The sequence below is a fragment of the Neoarius graeffei genome, chromosome 8 (assembly GCF_027579695.1).
Source record: "Neoarius graeffei isolate fNeoGra1 chromosome 8, fNeoGra1.pri, whole genome shotgun sequence".
NCBI classification, from domain to species: Eukaryota; Metazoa; Chordata; class Actinopteri; order Siluriformes; family Ariidae; genus Neoarius; species Neoarius graeffei.
Window position 1 is genome coordinate 50,934,914 of NC_083576.1, and position 16,068 is coordinate 50,950,981.

The 16,068-nt window shown below is 41.5% G+C and overlaps 2 protein-coding genes across 3 annotated transcripts in view; one reads left to right on the plus strand and one right to left on the minus strand.

The window, feature by feature from the left end:
• Positions 1-3,234: 3,234 nt before the first annotated feature.
• gpr101 (G protein-coupled receptor 101) lies at positions 3,235-4,512 on the plus strand. The gene has a single exon (XM_060926930.1). It carries the CDS (start codon positions 3,235-3,237, stop codon positions 4,510-4,512), a length of 1,278 nt encoding a protein of 425 aa, XP_060782913.1.
• Positions 4,513-6,108: 1,596 nt separating this feature from the next.
• Positions 6,109-16,068, minus strand: part of tm9sf5 (transmembrane 9 superfamily protein member 5) — a 38,811-nt gene continuing 28,851 nt past the window's right edge. For both annotated transcript variants that reach the window (XM_060927784.1, XM_060927785.1), the window contains 2 exons: positions 11,641-11,812; positions 6,109-8,194 (listed from right to left, as the gene is read on the minus strand). In XM_060927784.1, the coding sequence (XP_060783767.1) occupies positions 8,127-8,194; positions 11,641-11,812 (240 nt within the window). In that variant the 3' untranslated portion in view covers positions 6,109-8,126. The remainder of the gene's footprint in view (positions 8,195-11,640; positions 11,813-16,068) is intronic.

Genomic DNA, 16,068 nt, shown 5'->3' on the forward strand with positions numbered 1-16,068 from the left:
GGTTCTCTTTATCCACTTTTAGGACTTGTGTGAAAATCTGATGATGTTTTAGGTCATATTTATGCAGAAATATAGAAAATTCTAAAGGGTTCACAAACTGTCAAGCACCACTGTATGAAAAGTTGTACTTCTACATGCTCTTTCAGGTTTTCATCTGTGTGTCCGTGTAGAACGATGTCTGGAGCACCAGGTAGTTTGAAATGTCGGGGAGCTCAACGGATGGATGATTTTCCAACTCGTAGGGAAAATCCTTCTTTGTTAGTGTGCAAGGATCTAATCCCATTGAGTGGTTTCTAGAGCCACTTCTTTTGAGTGTACTTCTTGGTTTTAATAACTTGCTTGTTCGCTGTACGCAAACATGGCAATAAGTTCTTGTGTTAATCAACCAGACTCCACTTTTGGATCATTAATCCCTTTTGACTGAGAATGCCCTGCGTGCATGGTTTGGCTTCTGGCACATCCATGCAGTTTTAAATACAATACCTACAATTAAAAACAGTGTGTTATTGTTGCATTTATTTAATTCCTGGGCTCCCATCTGTAACAGGGAGTGATGTTGCATTCCATTAATACACTTTACAATAGATTACACTGGGGAACAATTTGAAAAAAAATTTCTGTTGAGTTAGATTTTTATGCTGATTAAAACTAAAATTGGCATACTGATTCCAAAATTGGGCGGCACGGTGGTGTAGTGGTTAGCGCTGTCGCCTCACAGCAAGAAGGTCCTGGGTTCGAGCCCCGGGGCCGGCGAGGGCCTTTCTGTGTGGAGTTTGCATGTTCTCCCCGTGTCCGCGTGGGTTTCCTCCGGGTGCTCCGGTTTCCCCCACAGTCCAAAGACATGCAGGTTAGGTTAACTGGTGACTCTAAAATTGACCGTAGGTGTGAATGTGAGTGTGAATGGTTGTCTGTGTCTATGTGTCAGCCCTGTGATGACCTGGCGACTTGTCCAGGGTGTACCCCGCCTTTTGCCCGTAGTCAGCTGGGATAGGCTCCAGCTTGCCTGCGACCCTGTAGAAGGATAAAGCGGCTAGAGATAATGAGATGAGATTCCAAAATTGCAGTCAGTTTTTTTCTAGCACATCAAGTTTTTTCTCCACAGCTTACCCTCCAGATAAGCAAAATTCCACTGTAGTAAGACTATTTGAAGGTTATGGAAGAACGTTATCAGGGTAGATGAGATGTACATATGATGGCTGACTATTGTTGGAGCATCAAACGCGATAGTCCTCAAGTTGAACACTCCAGAAAGAACTATAAACATAAATTTTTACCTTAACTACTTGCACAGGTGGCACGGTGGGGTAGTGGTTAGCACGGTCGCCTCACAGCAAGAAGGTTCCGGGTTCGAACCCAGCGGCCGGTGAGGGCCTTTCTGTGTGGAGTTTGCATGTTCTCCCCGTGTCTGCGTGGGTTTCCTCCGGGTGCTCCGGTTTCCCCCACAATCCAAAGACATGCAGTTAGGTTAACATGGGGCGGCCTTGGGCTGAGGTGCCCTTGAGCAAGGTACCTGGGCGCTCTGGTGTGGCTGCCCACTGCTCTGAGTGTGTGCGTGTGTTCACTGCTTCAGATGGGTTAAATGCAGAGGATGAATTTCACTGTGCTTGAAGTGTGCATGTGACGAATAAAGATTTCTTTTTCTTGCACACAATTATAATTACAGTAGCAATATCCTTTGTAAAAACATAAAAATAAACATTGCAGTCATGCCTGTTTCTTTCATATTTCACTGTATGTCAATATTTGTACATTTTTATAAAACAAGCACATATCTATTAAGTACAGTATTTTTCATATTTTTTAAGAAAACGGGGATCCTATAGTTCAAAAAATTGACGTGATAGAGAAAAACTGAGATCAGTTTTAGATTCCGCACCCAAAAATTAGTTAAAAACAGCTGTCAGACCTAACTCAACAAAAATTGTGTTCCCCAGTGTTATTAGATTCTAATAAAATAGATGAGCCAAAATATTTGGGGATCTTTTTTAATGGGCCCCGACTCGTTACAAGTATGAATAGGTGGGCCTCGAAGTAGAAAAGGTTGAGAACTCCTGGTCTAAGATATGCTCAAAAGCTACTCAAAATGACTACAATAATGCAAGGTGCAAGTATTGGGTTACTTTTATTTACTTATGCACTCCAATCAAAATCATTTAATAATGTTGAGAGTGTTAATGTACACTGGAACCTTATTGAATTGAAGATGAGACACAAAGAAGAGAAACATGTTCATGTTATATTCTATTTCACTTCTAGACTGTTCATGCCACAGTTGTTGATGATGATGATGATGATGATGATGATCACTACCTTGCATTTGGTGATGTTCTATCTCATGATTATCATGTTTTCATCTGAGGGCTATTTATGCTCCAGAGTGAAAAGCAGCTGTGCAGATGCATACAGCGCAGGTGCCTGTTGTCTGCTATATATGGGACTTTCACAGCTGTTTTAGCAACCGATGTATGTTATGACCGTCGAATTCCGATCAGAACGAGAAGAAGGAGAGAGAAAGCGACGCTGGGAGATGATCAGAGACGTGCACTGCATGCAAAAGCACAACGCGGCCATTGATTATCAGTAAAATGGGAGCGCAGCAGCGTCGGGAACAGAGCGCATCACCGTCAATGGGCATGATCGCCACGCAGGACTTCAGACACACCACAGCCTTGGACATGGCACTAGAGATACAGAAGCGTCGTCTCTTCTTATAATGGTGGTGATTGCAAGGTAAAAAACCATTTTGAAAGCGATGGGAACGACAGCTTTTTGTGTCCAGACAATCCGCTCGTGGGTTAACAATGGAATTCTGCCAACTGTGCTTTCCAGCTGTTTTGCCCCCGCTGTAAAGGAGAAAACGGCTTACAGACTGACCAAAGTGCCATTAGCTCAGTCAGTCATGGATGCTCTAAGATATATGCTGAAAAAAAATAATAAGTAGAGCATGAAATAAGTCGCACTGTATTCATATGTGATTTGTGCTCTAATAGATCTGATCTAAGAATGTAACTCGGACCCGTGTTCATTGTTCATAAAATGTTCGTTGTAGAAATAGCTGAACAAATAACAGGAGCTTGTGTGATAACGAGGTCTGTCATGCTGCTGAAATGTAGACACTCAGTGCACTTCCATTGTATATAATCTCCTAGGTGAAGACAGAGACAGCTTGTGCAGATCGTTGCTGGGGTGTTAAAGGCTGCCACATGCATCATCATCTACTTAATCAGCACCGCCATGCCTACAATGCAGGATCCTAGCATGAATTATAACTTGAGTGCTGTGCCCTGGGACCCTGGTGCCCTCCAGCCACCCTCGCTGATGAACAGTGCTGTGAAGATGGTGGCCATATCAGCGATCGTGTGCATGTCTCTCTTTGGCAATGTGGTGGTGCTGCTGGTGTTCCAAAGAAAGCCACATTTACTGCATGTGGCCAATCGCTTCGTGCTCAACCTACTACTGGCTGATCTGCTACAAACAGTGCTCGTCATGCCTTTTGTTATTGCTGCTACCGTACCAGAGGTCTGGCCACTGGACACTCGTCTGTGTCAAGCCTTGGTGGTGCTCATGCACCTTTTTGCTTTCACTGGGGTCAACACTATTATCGTCGTGTCAGTGGACCGCTACCTGGCCATTATTCACCCGTTGTCATATCCGACACGCATGACACCTCACTTGGGCACTAACCTGATTGCTCTTACATGGCTGTTGAGCCTACTGCAGAGCACCCCACCTCTCTACGGCTGGGGAGCTATCGATTTCGACAGCCACCATAATGTCTGCACCATGGTATGGTCCTCCAGCCACTCGTACTCAGCACTGGTGGCCACTCTTTCCTTCTGGCTCCCTGTGGCCATCATGCTTGGCTGCTACTGGATGGTGTTTAGGGCAGCCCGGAGGCAGAATGCTTTAGTGCACCCTGTTCAAACCAACCACCCTCCAGACTCCAGTCCCCACAGGCAGCAGCAGCAGCAGCATCTCCAACAAGAAGCCTCTTTCTCAGCCACGAATACTGCCAGGAACAGGCACAGACGCTTCCACTACCACTGCAAGGCAGCAAGGGTGGTTTTCGTCATCATGGCCTCCTATGTGCTCAGCATGGGCCCGTACACTGTTTTGAACACCATTTCCATACGTTCTAGCACTGCTGTGCCACCATGGCTGGCCTCACTGGCACTTGTCCTCTTTTTCCTGCAGTGCTGCCTGCACCCATACATCTATGGCTACATGCACCGCAGCGTACGCAAGGAGTTCTTGGCACTGCTCTGCGGCCCACGATGTGGACAGACCCATCCAGGCCGAGGTTCGGCCGTGGACAGCTGCTTCACGGTGACAGATGGGCGCTCAGCACAGATGCACATCCCTAGCCACATGACCCGTATGTGTTCCCTCCAGACTTGGGAGGAAGGGACATCATCATCCTCACCTACAGAGCGGAGGTCAAGAGAGAGCCACAAAGAGGCATTTGTGAGCCTGAGCTCAGAGAGGGAGCTTACTCTGCATTGCACTGAGTGAGATGATTATCTTCTATTTCTAATATTCTTGTGGTAAATGAAGTCATCAATGTGCATGACAGGGTCAGTAGTAATTAGTGAAGGTGACTAGGTTTGTGTGTTAAACATGTCTGACTGATCATCCAAGAGGTTTCATTGGTTTTACCTCAATATACCATTAGACTTTCAAAATGGTCTTGGTGACTGAAAACGTTCAAAAACAATGACCGAGTGGTTACTGGCTCCTGGAGCAGTTAGTAGTTATGTGTCAGTTTCTTAAAAGTGAAATTCAAAGGGTCAAATACACAGAAAACTCATGTATCTGAATTTCTGTTCATGCCGCAGCCATTTCAACTAGTGGTTACACATTGCAGAAATGTTATTCTAATGGAAGTAGTGTCTTTGATGACCTGTTGATATTGAGTGATTATGAAGTAATGGGTATGATGAACATTTTTTTTATATGGTTGGGATTTATATTTGTCATTTTGTGATGCTCTGTGCAATATTTCAATCAAAACATACATATTTTGGGTGCAAAAATATGTAAAGACAGGAAGAAGGCCTGATGTTGAAACCTTAACGTGACATACATAGATCTTGCTGTGGTTCCTCAAATGTATGGGTGGAGAGCATACACTTTGCTGAAAAATGTACAAGTTTGAAAACAATAACAAAACCAGGTGGTTTTTGGACATCAAAATTAGTTGAGCAACAAGCCAAATTTTGACAAGGCATTTATTAACATTTTAAAATGAAGCCATGCTGGAAGACAACCTGATCCATGATTACACTTTACCTCGAAGACTAACTTCACATGGAGGTCGCTGGTGTTCCTCAGGAGAGCATCCAGTGTGCATATTGTCTTACATTTTGACCACTGACCTTTGGTGGCCTGTAACCACTTTGCTGGTTCTAAAGCAGTCAGCTATACTGTAAGAGAGCTGTACAGTATCTCACTGCCTTTAAAAGAGACATCACGGAATTGGTATACACACCAAACATTCAAAAAGATGACAATCTCCATGGACAATTAATTGTTGTGGAGTGGACCACAGCAGGAGGAGCAACCTCTTTCACATCTGTATTTGGTCATTTTGTTTCCCATAATACACTCATAGGGCTGCACAACATGTTAAGATTTTATTGCCTTACGCTGAAATGCTGTACAGACGACTGACATTAGGCCTTTATTGACATAACCACAAATACATCTGAGCCTGTTTAAAATGTTCACAGCATGACTCATGATTCATTAACATAGTTATTTGTCCATTGCAGAAGCCAGTATCTCAATACTGATTAACAATCAATATATTGTGCAGTCCTACTTAAAAAGTGGCCATGTCCAGAGCAATATTCATTAATGCTAAGCGATGAAACTGGGAGAACAAAAACGGACATACTTTCACTACTGGTTAGTGAATGAAAACTCCGGAAATATGTCCTCCCGGACAGAAACACTAAAAACCCAGTCTATATTAGTTTTTTAATTATCCGACATGTCTGTCTCGATTTGTAAAGTTTCATAGTCTTAGTGTATTGTGTAATTTTTTTGTGTATGCACCATCAGCCAGACTGTTAAGCTTACAGTCTCAGTAAACGTGGACAGAACAGAGACATTATAAAATGAATAGTTTATTCAGCCAATGGTGAAATCTGGACACACTGTACTGTATATTTTTGTTCCCCCCCCCCTTTTCCAATGCGCATGATACAACTCAAGAGCTTAAAAAGGCTTTCTTGAGTTGAGCTTGTGTGACAGCAGGGAGAAATAAAATCAGAAACAGTATCTTAAGCCCAAACTAATTCTACTGTACACAATTTCTAAATGAAACCATTCACTAGCAAAAGGCTTACAGGAATAATCTGAAGAGTTAAAGTTATAAATGTTTGAACCTATTATCATTACTGCTAAAAAAAAAAATCTAGACCAGTTTGAATATTTGAATTGTTCAACATTTCTCTGTTTTCAATAAGGCTATAGAGGACTTTCACATGACATCATCACAACTGGGTTGTTTTTGTTTTTTTTTTAAACGCAGCCATGTTGCCAGGCAAGCTTTGCGTTTGCCAGCGACCAGCACAAGTGTATGCAAGTGATTGTAAGCCAAATTCAGTCAACATCAACAGATAAACTTGTAGAAGTTACATGGAAAAGAACAACGCCAGAGACCTGTAGTGCTTTTGGATGTAATAAGAGACGTGGCGATAAGCCTGGTTTAACTTTTCACTGCGAACCCAAATTTTTTGTCACATGTAAACTCAAGCACAGTGAAATTCCTCCTCTGCATTTGAAGCCGTGAACGAGCGTGCGTGCACACAGAGCAGAATAACTAAATAAATAAATTTGTAGGTAAATTATATGGATCTGTGATGCCTACATGTTTCAGCTTTTGAATGTAATGTGATCTACTGGTATAATCTAAATTTTTAATCATTTCAGAGAGATTATACTGACTGCAGCCGTCTCGATTTTCATTATGAACCGTCACGGCTGTTTCTTTGTTTGCCCAGCAATATGGTGGACGCTGTGTGATAAACAATAACCTGTGACGTCAGTGAAAGTCCTCTATAGCCTGCCATTTTCATGTGAATTCTGAGACAAAACAGTCAAGACTCAATTCAACCAACATTTGTTCCTCTGTAGTAAATCAAAACATTTAATCAGCAAACAATTAAGATCTTTATAATGCAAAGCATTTTTTAACTTTTACTTGTATTAAAAGAACTGAATCATTTTAAACTATGTCGATCAATATTGTAATGATTTATATTGTGTTTTATTTTTGTTCCATGATACAAGAATCTTTAGGTATACCTCACATGATTTTCTGAAGCTCAGTAGCAGCTGTGAGCATTTCAATTAAAGTTCTTGAAACAAAGCTTTCTAGTATTTATGGCATTTCTTATTGCTCTAATGCAAAACTCTGTTACTTGGTAAATCAATTCCTTTCTTTGTTTTACATGAAACGCAATGTGTGATAGCCATAAAAATTAAATAGGTTGTTGACTAATGATAAAAAGTGACAGTCATTTTAAAATCCAATTATTAGTGATACATCATGAACAATCCCTTTTATCCCCTTTAATTAATTATTTACAAGCCTTTTCACCTTTTGGCTAAAACTATTTTATTTAAAAAAAATCATAAAAATAAAAATGACAATGGATTCCAAGATTTAACATTCAAATTATTATTATTTAAAAAAAAAAAAGAACACATTTGGAAATCAATATAAATCCATAATATGTATAAGAAATTTGATATAAGCAATATGAATGTCTTTTCAAGTCCACCATCAACTCAACTAGCAGATAACCTCCCATATAGATTAATTTGATCACAATGTGTTCCCTCTCTCACTAGAGCTCAAAATTGTGAATGACAAGTGAAAATATTTGAGCCTGCTCAGTTCTGGTTTTTCTCTCTCGCCAGCTTGTCCATCACAAAGTCTTCAAACATGTTAATTGTGCAAACTCAACCAAATTACATACAGTAGAAACAGAACTATGAGGGTGAAACTCTAGTTTACAAGCAAAGAAGAAGGACGTCTCTCTCCAACAGTCTGCCAACCTGAACACTGAAGACATTTCTTTACATTGTCCAGAGAGTCCAGTGCCAAGATGCCCACCTTAGTCCACCTTCACCACACTGTAGATTTTATTTACAAACCAGAAACAAGCAAAAAAGCCAATGGTGCCTGTGGAAAGACGAACAGATGAGACAAGCTGGATACAAACAAACTCATTCATGAATCGTTCGAAAAAAACATTTAGCATTTAGAAACGTGCCATTCATGAAAAATCACTTAGAAAAATGAACATGTACTACGAGAGCTCCTGGGTATTTTATCACAATTACATTAGCAAGTTTTAAAATGGCTTATTTATTTTCAACTGCACACATGAATTCAACAAAAACCTTTTAATTATTTTTCCCCCAATCATACTAATGACTTTGGGGGAGGGAAGCAGTCCAAAATAAAATTTAGAAATTAAGACCAATAAAATAAGCCCTACAATTAAGACAAGAGAAACAGCACCTTATAAAAAGAAGGAGTTACGCTGTGCAAACTGCAGTTACGAAGCATTTTTCCTCCATTTAGTTGTCATTTTCAGCTCTCCAGGAGCTTTGCCATTTATAGAGGTCACTAAATACAAATCATCTGTGCTGCGAATGCGCTTGGTTCCTTAGGAGCGATTGTCTTATCAACAATCTGTTTTATCGACCCATTTAACATTTCTAAATCTGCCGGTATTCGAAGTTCTGTTCAGCCTATGAACTTCACCAGGCTTAAATGAGGCCATGACAGTACACGTACAGAGAGGGAGAGAACGAAACTCATGAACCACTGCTATTAGAAGTCTGTACAGGTTTAATGCATCCCACATACTGGCTTGTGTGGGTGTTTTCGACCAGGAACAGCTAGATCGTGCTGTTACCATGTCGACTTCTGACCACCTCTGCCGAGAAAATACAAAACACTCTGGGAAGTGTGTGTCATAGGCTGTACACAAATATGTTCAAGTTCTCTTTGGATTCTTGTTTTTAGAGCTTAAATATGAGGGTTTGTGAAGCATCTACTGGATGCCATGGCAACATATAAACTGGGAGCCTGGTATTCATTAGGTAAACGGCCGTGCCAAATCGAAGACTAGTGTAACAGCAAAGCCATACAGAGTCCTACAATCATACATGTGATCATAAGAAGTGCTCTGTGTAATGGCCAATTGATTCAGTAATGATGGTAAATGCTCTAGGCCTCCATCATCTACACAAACGATCAGCGTTAGGAGAGCATTACCATTTCAAGATGGAATCCAAGAAGCTAGGGTTCAGCACCCAAGTAGCTTTTAGCTGAAGCTGTTCAATAACAGAGGAGAGAGCCTGAGGACTTTTACTAAACAGAAGATTATCGTTTTCCAAAAATGAGAAGCAAAGTAAGGTCAGCAGTGAGTGTACTGTTTATTTATACGCCATTTGCTTGGATTGCAACTGATCTCCTTTAGCCTCCTCCAACTGAAGAAGAATCAGAAAAACTGAAGAAGCTTTGATTAAAGCCAATGACTGGGCTACTCTCTCACACAATAACACTAAGATAAGAGTACTCTGAGAGCACAATATCCCCCACTGGCAACTAGGCCATAGCTCTGGTAAAATGTAACTGAATTGAATGAAAATAGAATGTGTATTACTGACATACAACAAAGAATCCTGTTAAGTTTCATGAAACTCCTCCAAAAAATTGTGAGAGGAGCCCTGTGATGACCTGGCGACTTGTCCAGGGTGTACCCCGCCTTTCGCCCGTAGTCAGCTGGGATAGGCTCCAGCTTGCCTGCGACCCTGTAGAAGGATAAAGCGCCTAGAGATAATGAGATGAGATGAGAAATTGTGAGAGGAGTTTATTTCAGGAGGTTCCTTTCTGGGACGGACAGACGGACATCGCTACGACATAATCCCCTTTCGGCCAGCGGGGGATAAAAACATTTTTGCCAAATTACATAAAATTCCTCCAAAAATTGTGAGGGAAGTTGATTTCAGAAAGCAAGGACACCTTGATGAAATTGCCAAAGTACCCTGTAGAACGGGATAAAGCGGCTAGAGAGATAATGAGACAAGTTTGTTAATAATCAAGGGCATAACTCTGGTACAATTTGCCCAAATTAAACGAAATTTCAATACGCGTATAACAGTCATATAACCGTGTTCTGCCAAGTTTGGTGAAATTCTTCCGCAAATTGAGAAAGGCGTCGATTTCAGAAGAACGTACACCCTCATGAAATTGTCAAAGTACAAGTTATTTAATCAAGGGTCGAAACTCTGGTAAAATTTTCACAAACGAAATTAAATCGCAATCTGTGTATTACCGTCATATAACAAGACCTTTTGCCAAGTTTCGAGAAATTCATCCAAAAATTGAGAAGAGTCGATGTCAGAAGGAAAACGCACCATCATGAAATTGTGAAAGTATAATTTTGTTAAATCAAGGGCTGTAACTCTGGTAAAATGTGACCAAATTTAATAAAATTACAATATGCGTACTAACGACATATAACAAAGAATCCTGCCAAGTTTTGTGAAATTCCTCCAAAAATTCAAAGAGGGGTTGATTTTAGAAGGTGAGTACCCTTCCCGGGATGGACAGACGGACGGAAATCGCCACGACATAATCCCCCTTCGGGCCTTTCGGTCAGCAGGGGATAAAAACAAGAGTCATCAGGAGAGGACACATCCCTCCCCACCCCCCACATGAAACTCCACTCCAAATTTTCCAAAGTTGAACTGGTTGCCTTGGAAATATGGGGGGGGGGGGGGGGGGGGGGGGGGGGGGAAATCACAGAAATCCCAAAATATCAAAAGGCACAACTCCTCTAGTCACTTAACATAACTGTCAGGTTTTGTGGAAAAAAAAATTCCTAATAGTTCTTGAGTTATGCTCTGGAAACTAAAATGTTTACAGACAGAGCAATAGCTAGATCGCCTCACATTATATGCTGAGGGATTTAAAAAAGGGGGGAGGGGGCTGAAATATTCATAAGTCTCTCCATTTCCTCTTGGTCTAAACATCTTTACTAAACAATAACATGAACTGAAAAGTAACAATAGAGGGGGAAAAAATAAAATAACCTCACTCAGCAAAAGGCTAGTGCCCTGTGACAGTTTGGGGGAGGGGTGGATTGTTTTCTATCTAAATCCCAGATAACAGCAGCACAGTAACAGGTGTGAGGTAATGATAAAAGGTTTGATCAAGGAAAAAAGCAAATATCCGCCAGAGTAAGCACACAGCAGTTATCCTTAAGGGGTACTGCTTCAGAGGAATGGCAACATTCTAAAACGGTTACTGGTATGGGCTTCGGCACAACTTATTGACTTTTTGTTCTCCATATCAGGCTGTGTAAACAGTGCAAATGGATTACTCTGCTCTTTCCTGATTCTTCCTGCCCCACAGTATCACTATAAAACCAACATCTGTAGCCAGGCCTGTGTTTTTGATTGACACTTCCGATTACAGAGCAGCTCAGTTCTTTTTACGTTAAACAGTGACGAGTTGCGTAGGCACAACACGTTTACAAATTACATTACACTGTTTTATCAGTGATGCTTTTCATGAAAACTTCACTTGTTCAGACTCGGCGTACCACTCACCTGTGAAGAGGAAGAATATGAGAACCATGATCGTAGTGTAGCCAAAGTAAAGAATGGTACTGGCAACGCCATGGATTTGAAGTTTGGAAAAGAAATAATGTACAGCATAAATGAAGAGATAAACTGCAGTAAATCCACTCGTGAGGAACGATCGCCACCACCAGTGATAATCCTGTAAACAGAAAATAGGAAAAACTGGTGAGCAAGAAAATACAAACACAAGTCCGTTTAAAAACTCTGCCCTTATGACAGGATACACAACACTTCAGTTTTATGTGGCTTTTTGTCTACAGTAATGCAAGTGTGAAAAACAAAATGTGAGCACAAGACCCATTCGCCTGGGGTTTTCCTGCATGAAATCACTATGAACACTTTGCAGATGCTTAAACCAATCCTTAGGTGTTAAATATTTAAATAATAATAATAATAATAATAATAATGGCTTTTTTCATGGTATATCAAATCTATTCCATTCAGCTAGCATGATATCTGATATACCATGGGAAAAAAATCCATTATTATTATTATTATTATTATTATTAATAATAATACACACACACACACACACACACCCTCTTTTCCAGTTTTTCAATGTCCATTGGTATGTTTTTCTCTTGGAAACAGAGGGCAACCGTCAGGGCCTTCTAGGCCTTCAGAAAAAGCCCAAACATTCGCGTGTAGACTCATCTGTGTTGGTAAACAACATTATAAAAGACTAAACTTTTGTTCCAACACACAGGGACTCGGACTTACCCAAATTTTCGACTGGCTTACTCCAGTCTTTATCAAGGAACGACCCTCTGCTTCCGGCACGTGACTTTACGTGATCGTACTGAAGGAAGTGACACACACAAACAATCCCGAAGAATCCAGTTCCATCGCGTCAGAGTGCATACACAAATGGGTCAAAAACTGTTCAGATAGGTTGCTGAAAGATCCAGAATTGTCGGTATTCGCAAAAGGACTGAATTTTGCAGTCACAGACAACAAAAATTCCGTGGTAAATATAGTGACAAACTGAGGTAGCTTGTAGGAAATTACCGGAACGAGAGGCCAATGTACTCAGAGCCAAAGTTAACAACATTCTTACCCGCCCAAAGAAGACCAAATCCAACCCATCAGAGGAGGAGAGGGAAGCGCTAAAGACCCTCAGGGAAGACAATATCATCTTGATTCTCCCTGCAGACAAAGGACGGCTAACTGTTGTGCTAAATAAAACAAACAAGTGTATAAAAAGATCTTCTCAGTGACAATTCCACTTATTGCAAGTTGGGAAAAAGGGACCCTACACAGAAGTGCAAGAAAGAACTCATCTCGACTCTACAACGCATCGAAAAAGGCGGGATTAATAGGATTACAAACAGACAACTGTACCCTACCACTGAAATGCCACCCAAGTTCTACGGCCTACCTAAGGTTCACGAGCCAAATGTACCTCTGAGACAGATCGTAAGTAGTATTGATTCCATCACCCATCATTGCGTCAAGCCTTTAGCTGAAATTTTGTCCCCCTTAGTAGGGAAGTCCACACACCATATTAAGAACTCCCAACGTTTTATGAACCTTATCAAGGACAACAGAGTGGAAGAGGATGAAATTCTGCATTCTTTTGACGTGACCGTGTTATTTACATCAGTCCCCGTCGATAAGGCACGAGGTCATTTTATGTAGACTACAAGACGACAAACACACTTTCACAACGCTCCACTCCAACCCCCTCACAGATCGTGGACCTACTTGAGGTTTGCCTTCATTGCACCTATTTTGTGTTTGATGGAATCTTCTACCAACAGATTCATGGCACTGCTATGGGCTCCCCTGTTTTGCCCATAGTATGTAACTTGTATATGGAACATTTGGACCATCTGGCAATCAGCACTGCCCCCCACCCACCCCTATGGTGATATAGGTATGTGGAGGACACTTACACCAAATTCAAGGTGGTGCACATTCAAGAATTCACAAAACATCTGAAATCTGTTGACCCAGACATCAAATTCACTTACGAGGAACAAGACAATTCTCTAGCATTTCTAGACACAAATACAGTCATACAGGCAGATGGCTCATTGCAGGTGAAAATCTACAGGAAACCAACACATACAGACCAGTACTTGAACTTCAGTTCTAACCATCCCCTGAAACACAAATTAGGAGTCATCCAGACACTCTTCTACAGGGCTAACACCATCATTACAGACCGAGAGGATATACAGGAAGAAAAAGAACACGTCACTCAGGCACTCAAGAAGTGCAGGTATCCCCAGTGGGCGATTGACAAGGCTACTCAACCCAAACCCCATCAATCTGGGGAACAACACCGACAAAAAGACCCAAGACAGAACAGAGGCCTTATCGTCCTTCCCTACATCAGAGGACAATCTGAAGCACTCCACAGGACCTTCAGATCCCATGGGATAAAAACTTGCATAAAACCCACCTCCACCCTGAGAAGTCTTCTTGTTGCCCCCAAGGATAGAACTCCCAAGGAGGAAAGGTGCAGGATTGTATACCGGATTCCTTGCCAGGGAAAAACGTCTAAAGGCCAGTGTAGAGAAAGTTACATAGGAGAAACAGAATGCTCATTGAAAACCAGGTTCTCAGAACACAAATGACCCAGCTCGACAACGTCAGAGGCATCACAACACATCCATTTAGAATCACTGGGACATACAGTCAGGCTTGACACAGTGGAAATACTAGACAGTGAACCGGATTTCTCTGCTAGAGGGAATAAAAGAAGCCATCTACATCAGGGCCCTTCAACCTACGCTAAACAAAGACGGGAGATTCCGGTTATCGACAGCCTTTGATCCTCTGTTCCAATCACAAAGTCACGTGCCAGAAGCAGAGGGTCATTTCTTGACAAGGACTGGAGTAAGCCAGTCGAAAATTTGGGTAAGTCAGAGTCCTTGTGTATTGGAACAAAAGTTTAGTCTTTATAAAGCCCAAACGTATCAGCATTTCAAATGTTACTTAATTTCTTTCGTTCTTCAATTGCTTTCATAATTTCATTATAATTATTCTCCTCTCATTCTAATTTGGCCACTTTTTCTATCAAATTTGCTTCAGAAATGAAAGGGTTACTATCTTGAAAACATTAAAATAGAGTTAACCAATGACATTTTTTTTGTTGTCTCTAGGCTGAGGAAGAGTTTAGAGCTGGCTCACTCACTGGTTAGTACTTCATTGCCAGGACAGAAGGCCATGGCAGTGTATGTTTATGTAGGATGTGACAGATGAATTAACCAATCAGATTTTGATTTATAGTGGGAGGGACCAAAATTAAAAAATAAATAAATTATATATATCACCCTAGGCCTACTTGAAGGCCAACACTAGCTTAACCGTGAATTGGTGCTGTCAGCAGAGCAGTGAAGTCACCTTCCAGCCGGTGCAGCGTTCATCAGTAGTGTTAGCGACTCTTCTTCCACACACACTTGCCACAGTGTTTTTCCACTAAGACATAAGTATTCTGTTTACTTAGTTACTTTTAAAATCAACATCGAGATCTACAGATAGCAGAGCTACCTGGCACCCTGCCACTAATCCCTTGCAAAATCCTTTGCCCAGTTGCTTTTTTGATGCGTCTTAAGTCCCAGCTCTAATAGTAACGGTTTGTCACTGCTTGTAAATACGTGTGAAGAATATCTAATGAAGTTTTGGTAGCCTTTTGGGTGTTCAATGTGTCTTCAGTTTATTTATTTAGTGCTTAATTATAGCATAGCTAATCCTAGCACTGGATTAGCAGAGTCTCTCTCTTTCCCAGCTAACAAAGAAATGCTTCCACGCATGCGCAGCAGAAAACTCTCCTACTAGATATTCGCATCAGGTCCGATGTCATGTCTTGACAACCATGTAATATCGTATTCAACACTCGTTCTCCATTGGGTAGAGTGACGTAATACACGTAGGATAAGTGATATGTGAACAATAGAAAGAAAAGAAACCTTTGTCACATGCACACTTCAAGCACAGTGAAATTCATCCTCTGCATTTAACCCATCTGAAGCAGTGAACACACGCATGCACACCCAGAGCAGTGGGCAGCCACATACAGCACCCGGGGAGCAGTCGGGGTCAGGTACCTTGCTCAAGGGCACTTCAGCCCAAGGCCGCCCCACGTCAACTTAACTGCATGACTTTGGACTGTGGGGGAAACCAGAGCACCCGGAGGAAACCCACGCAGACACGGGGAGAACATGCAAACTCCACACAGAAAGGCCCTCGCCGGCCACTGGGTTCGAACCCGGAACCTTCTTGCTGTGAGGCGACCATGCTAACCACTACACCACCATGCTGCAATATTGCATGCTATCAAACCAAATGAATGGAACCTGCTAGAAGGTAACAGAACACATGTTTTTATTCCATCGAAAACGTGTCCTGTATGTATAATAGAATATATTGCCCTATTTAAGCACCCCG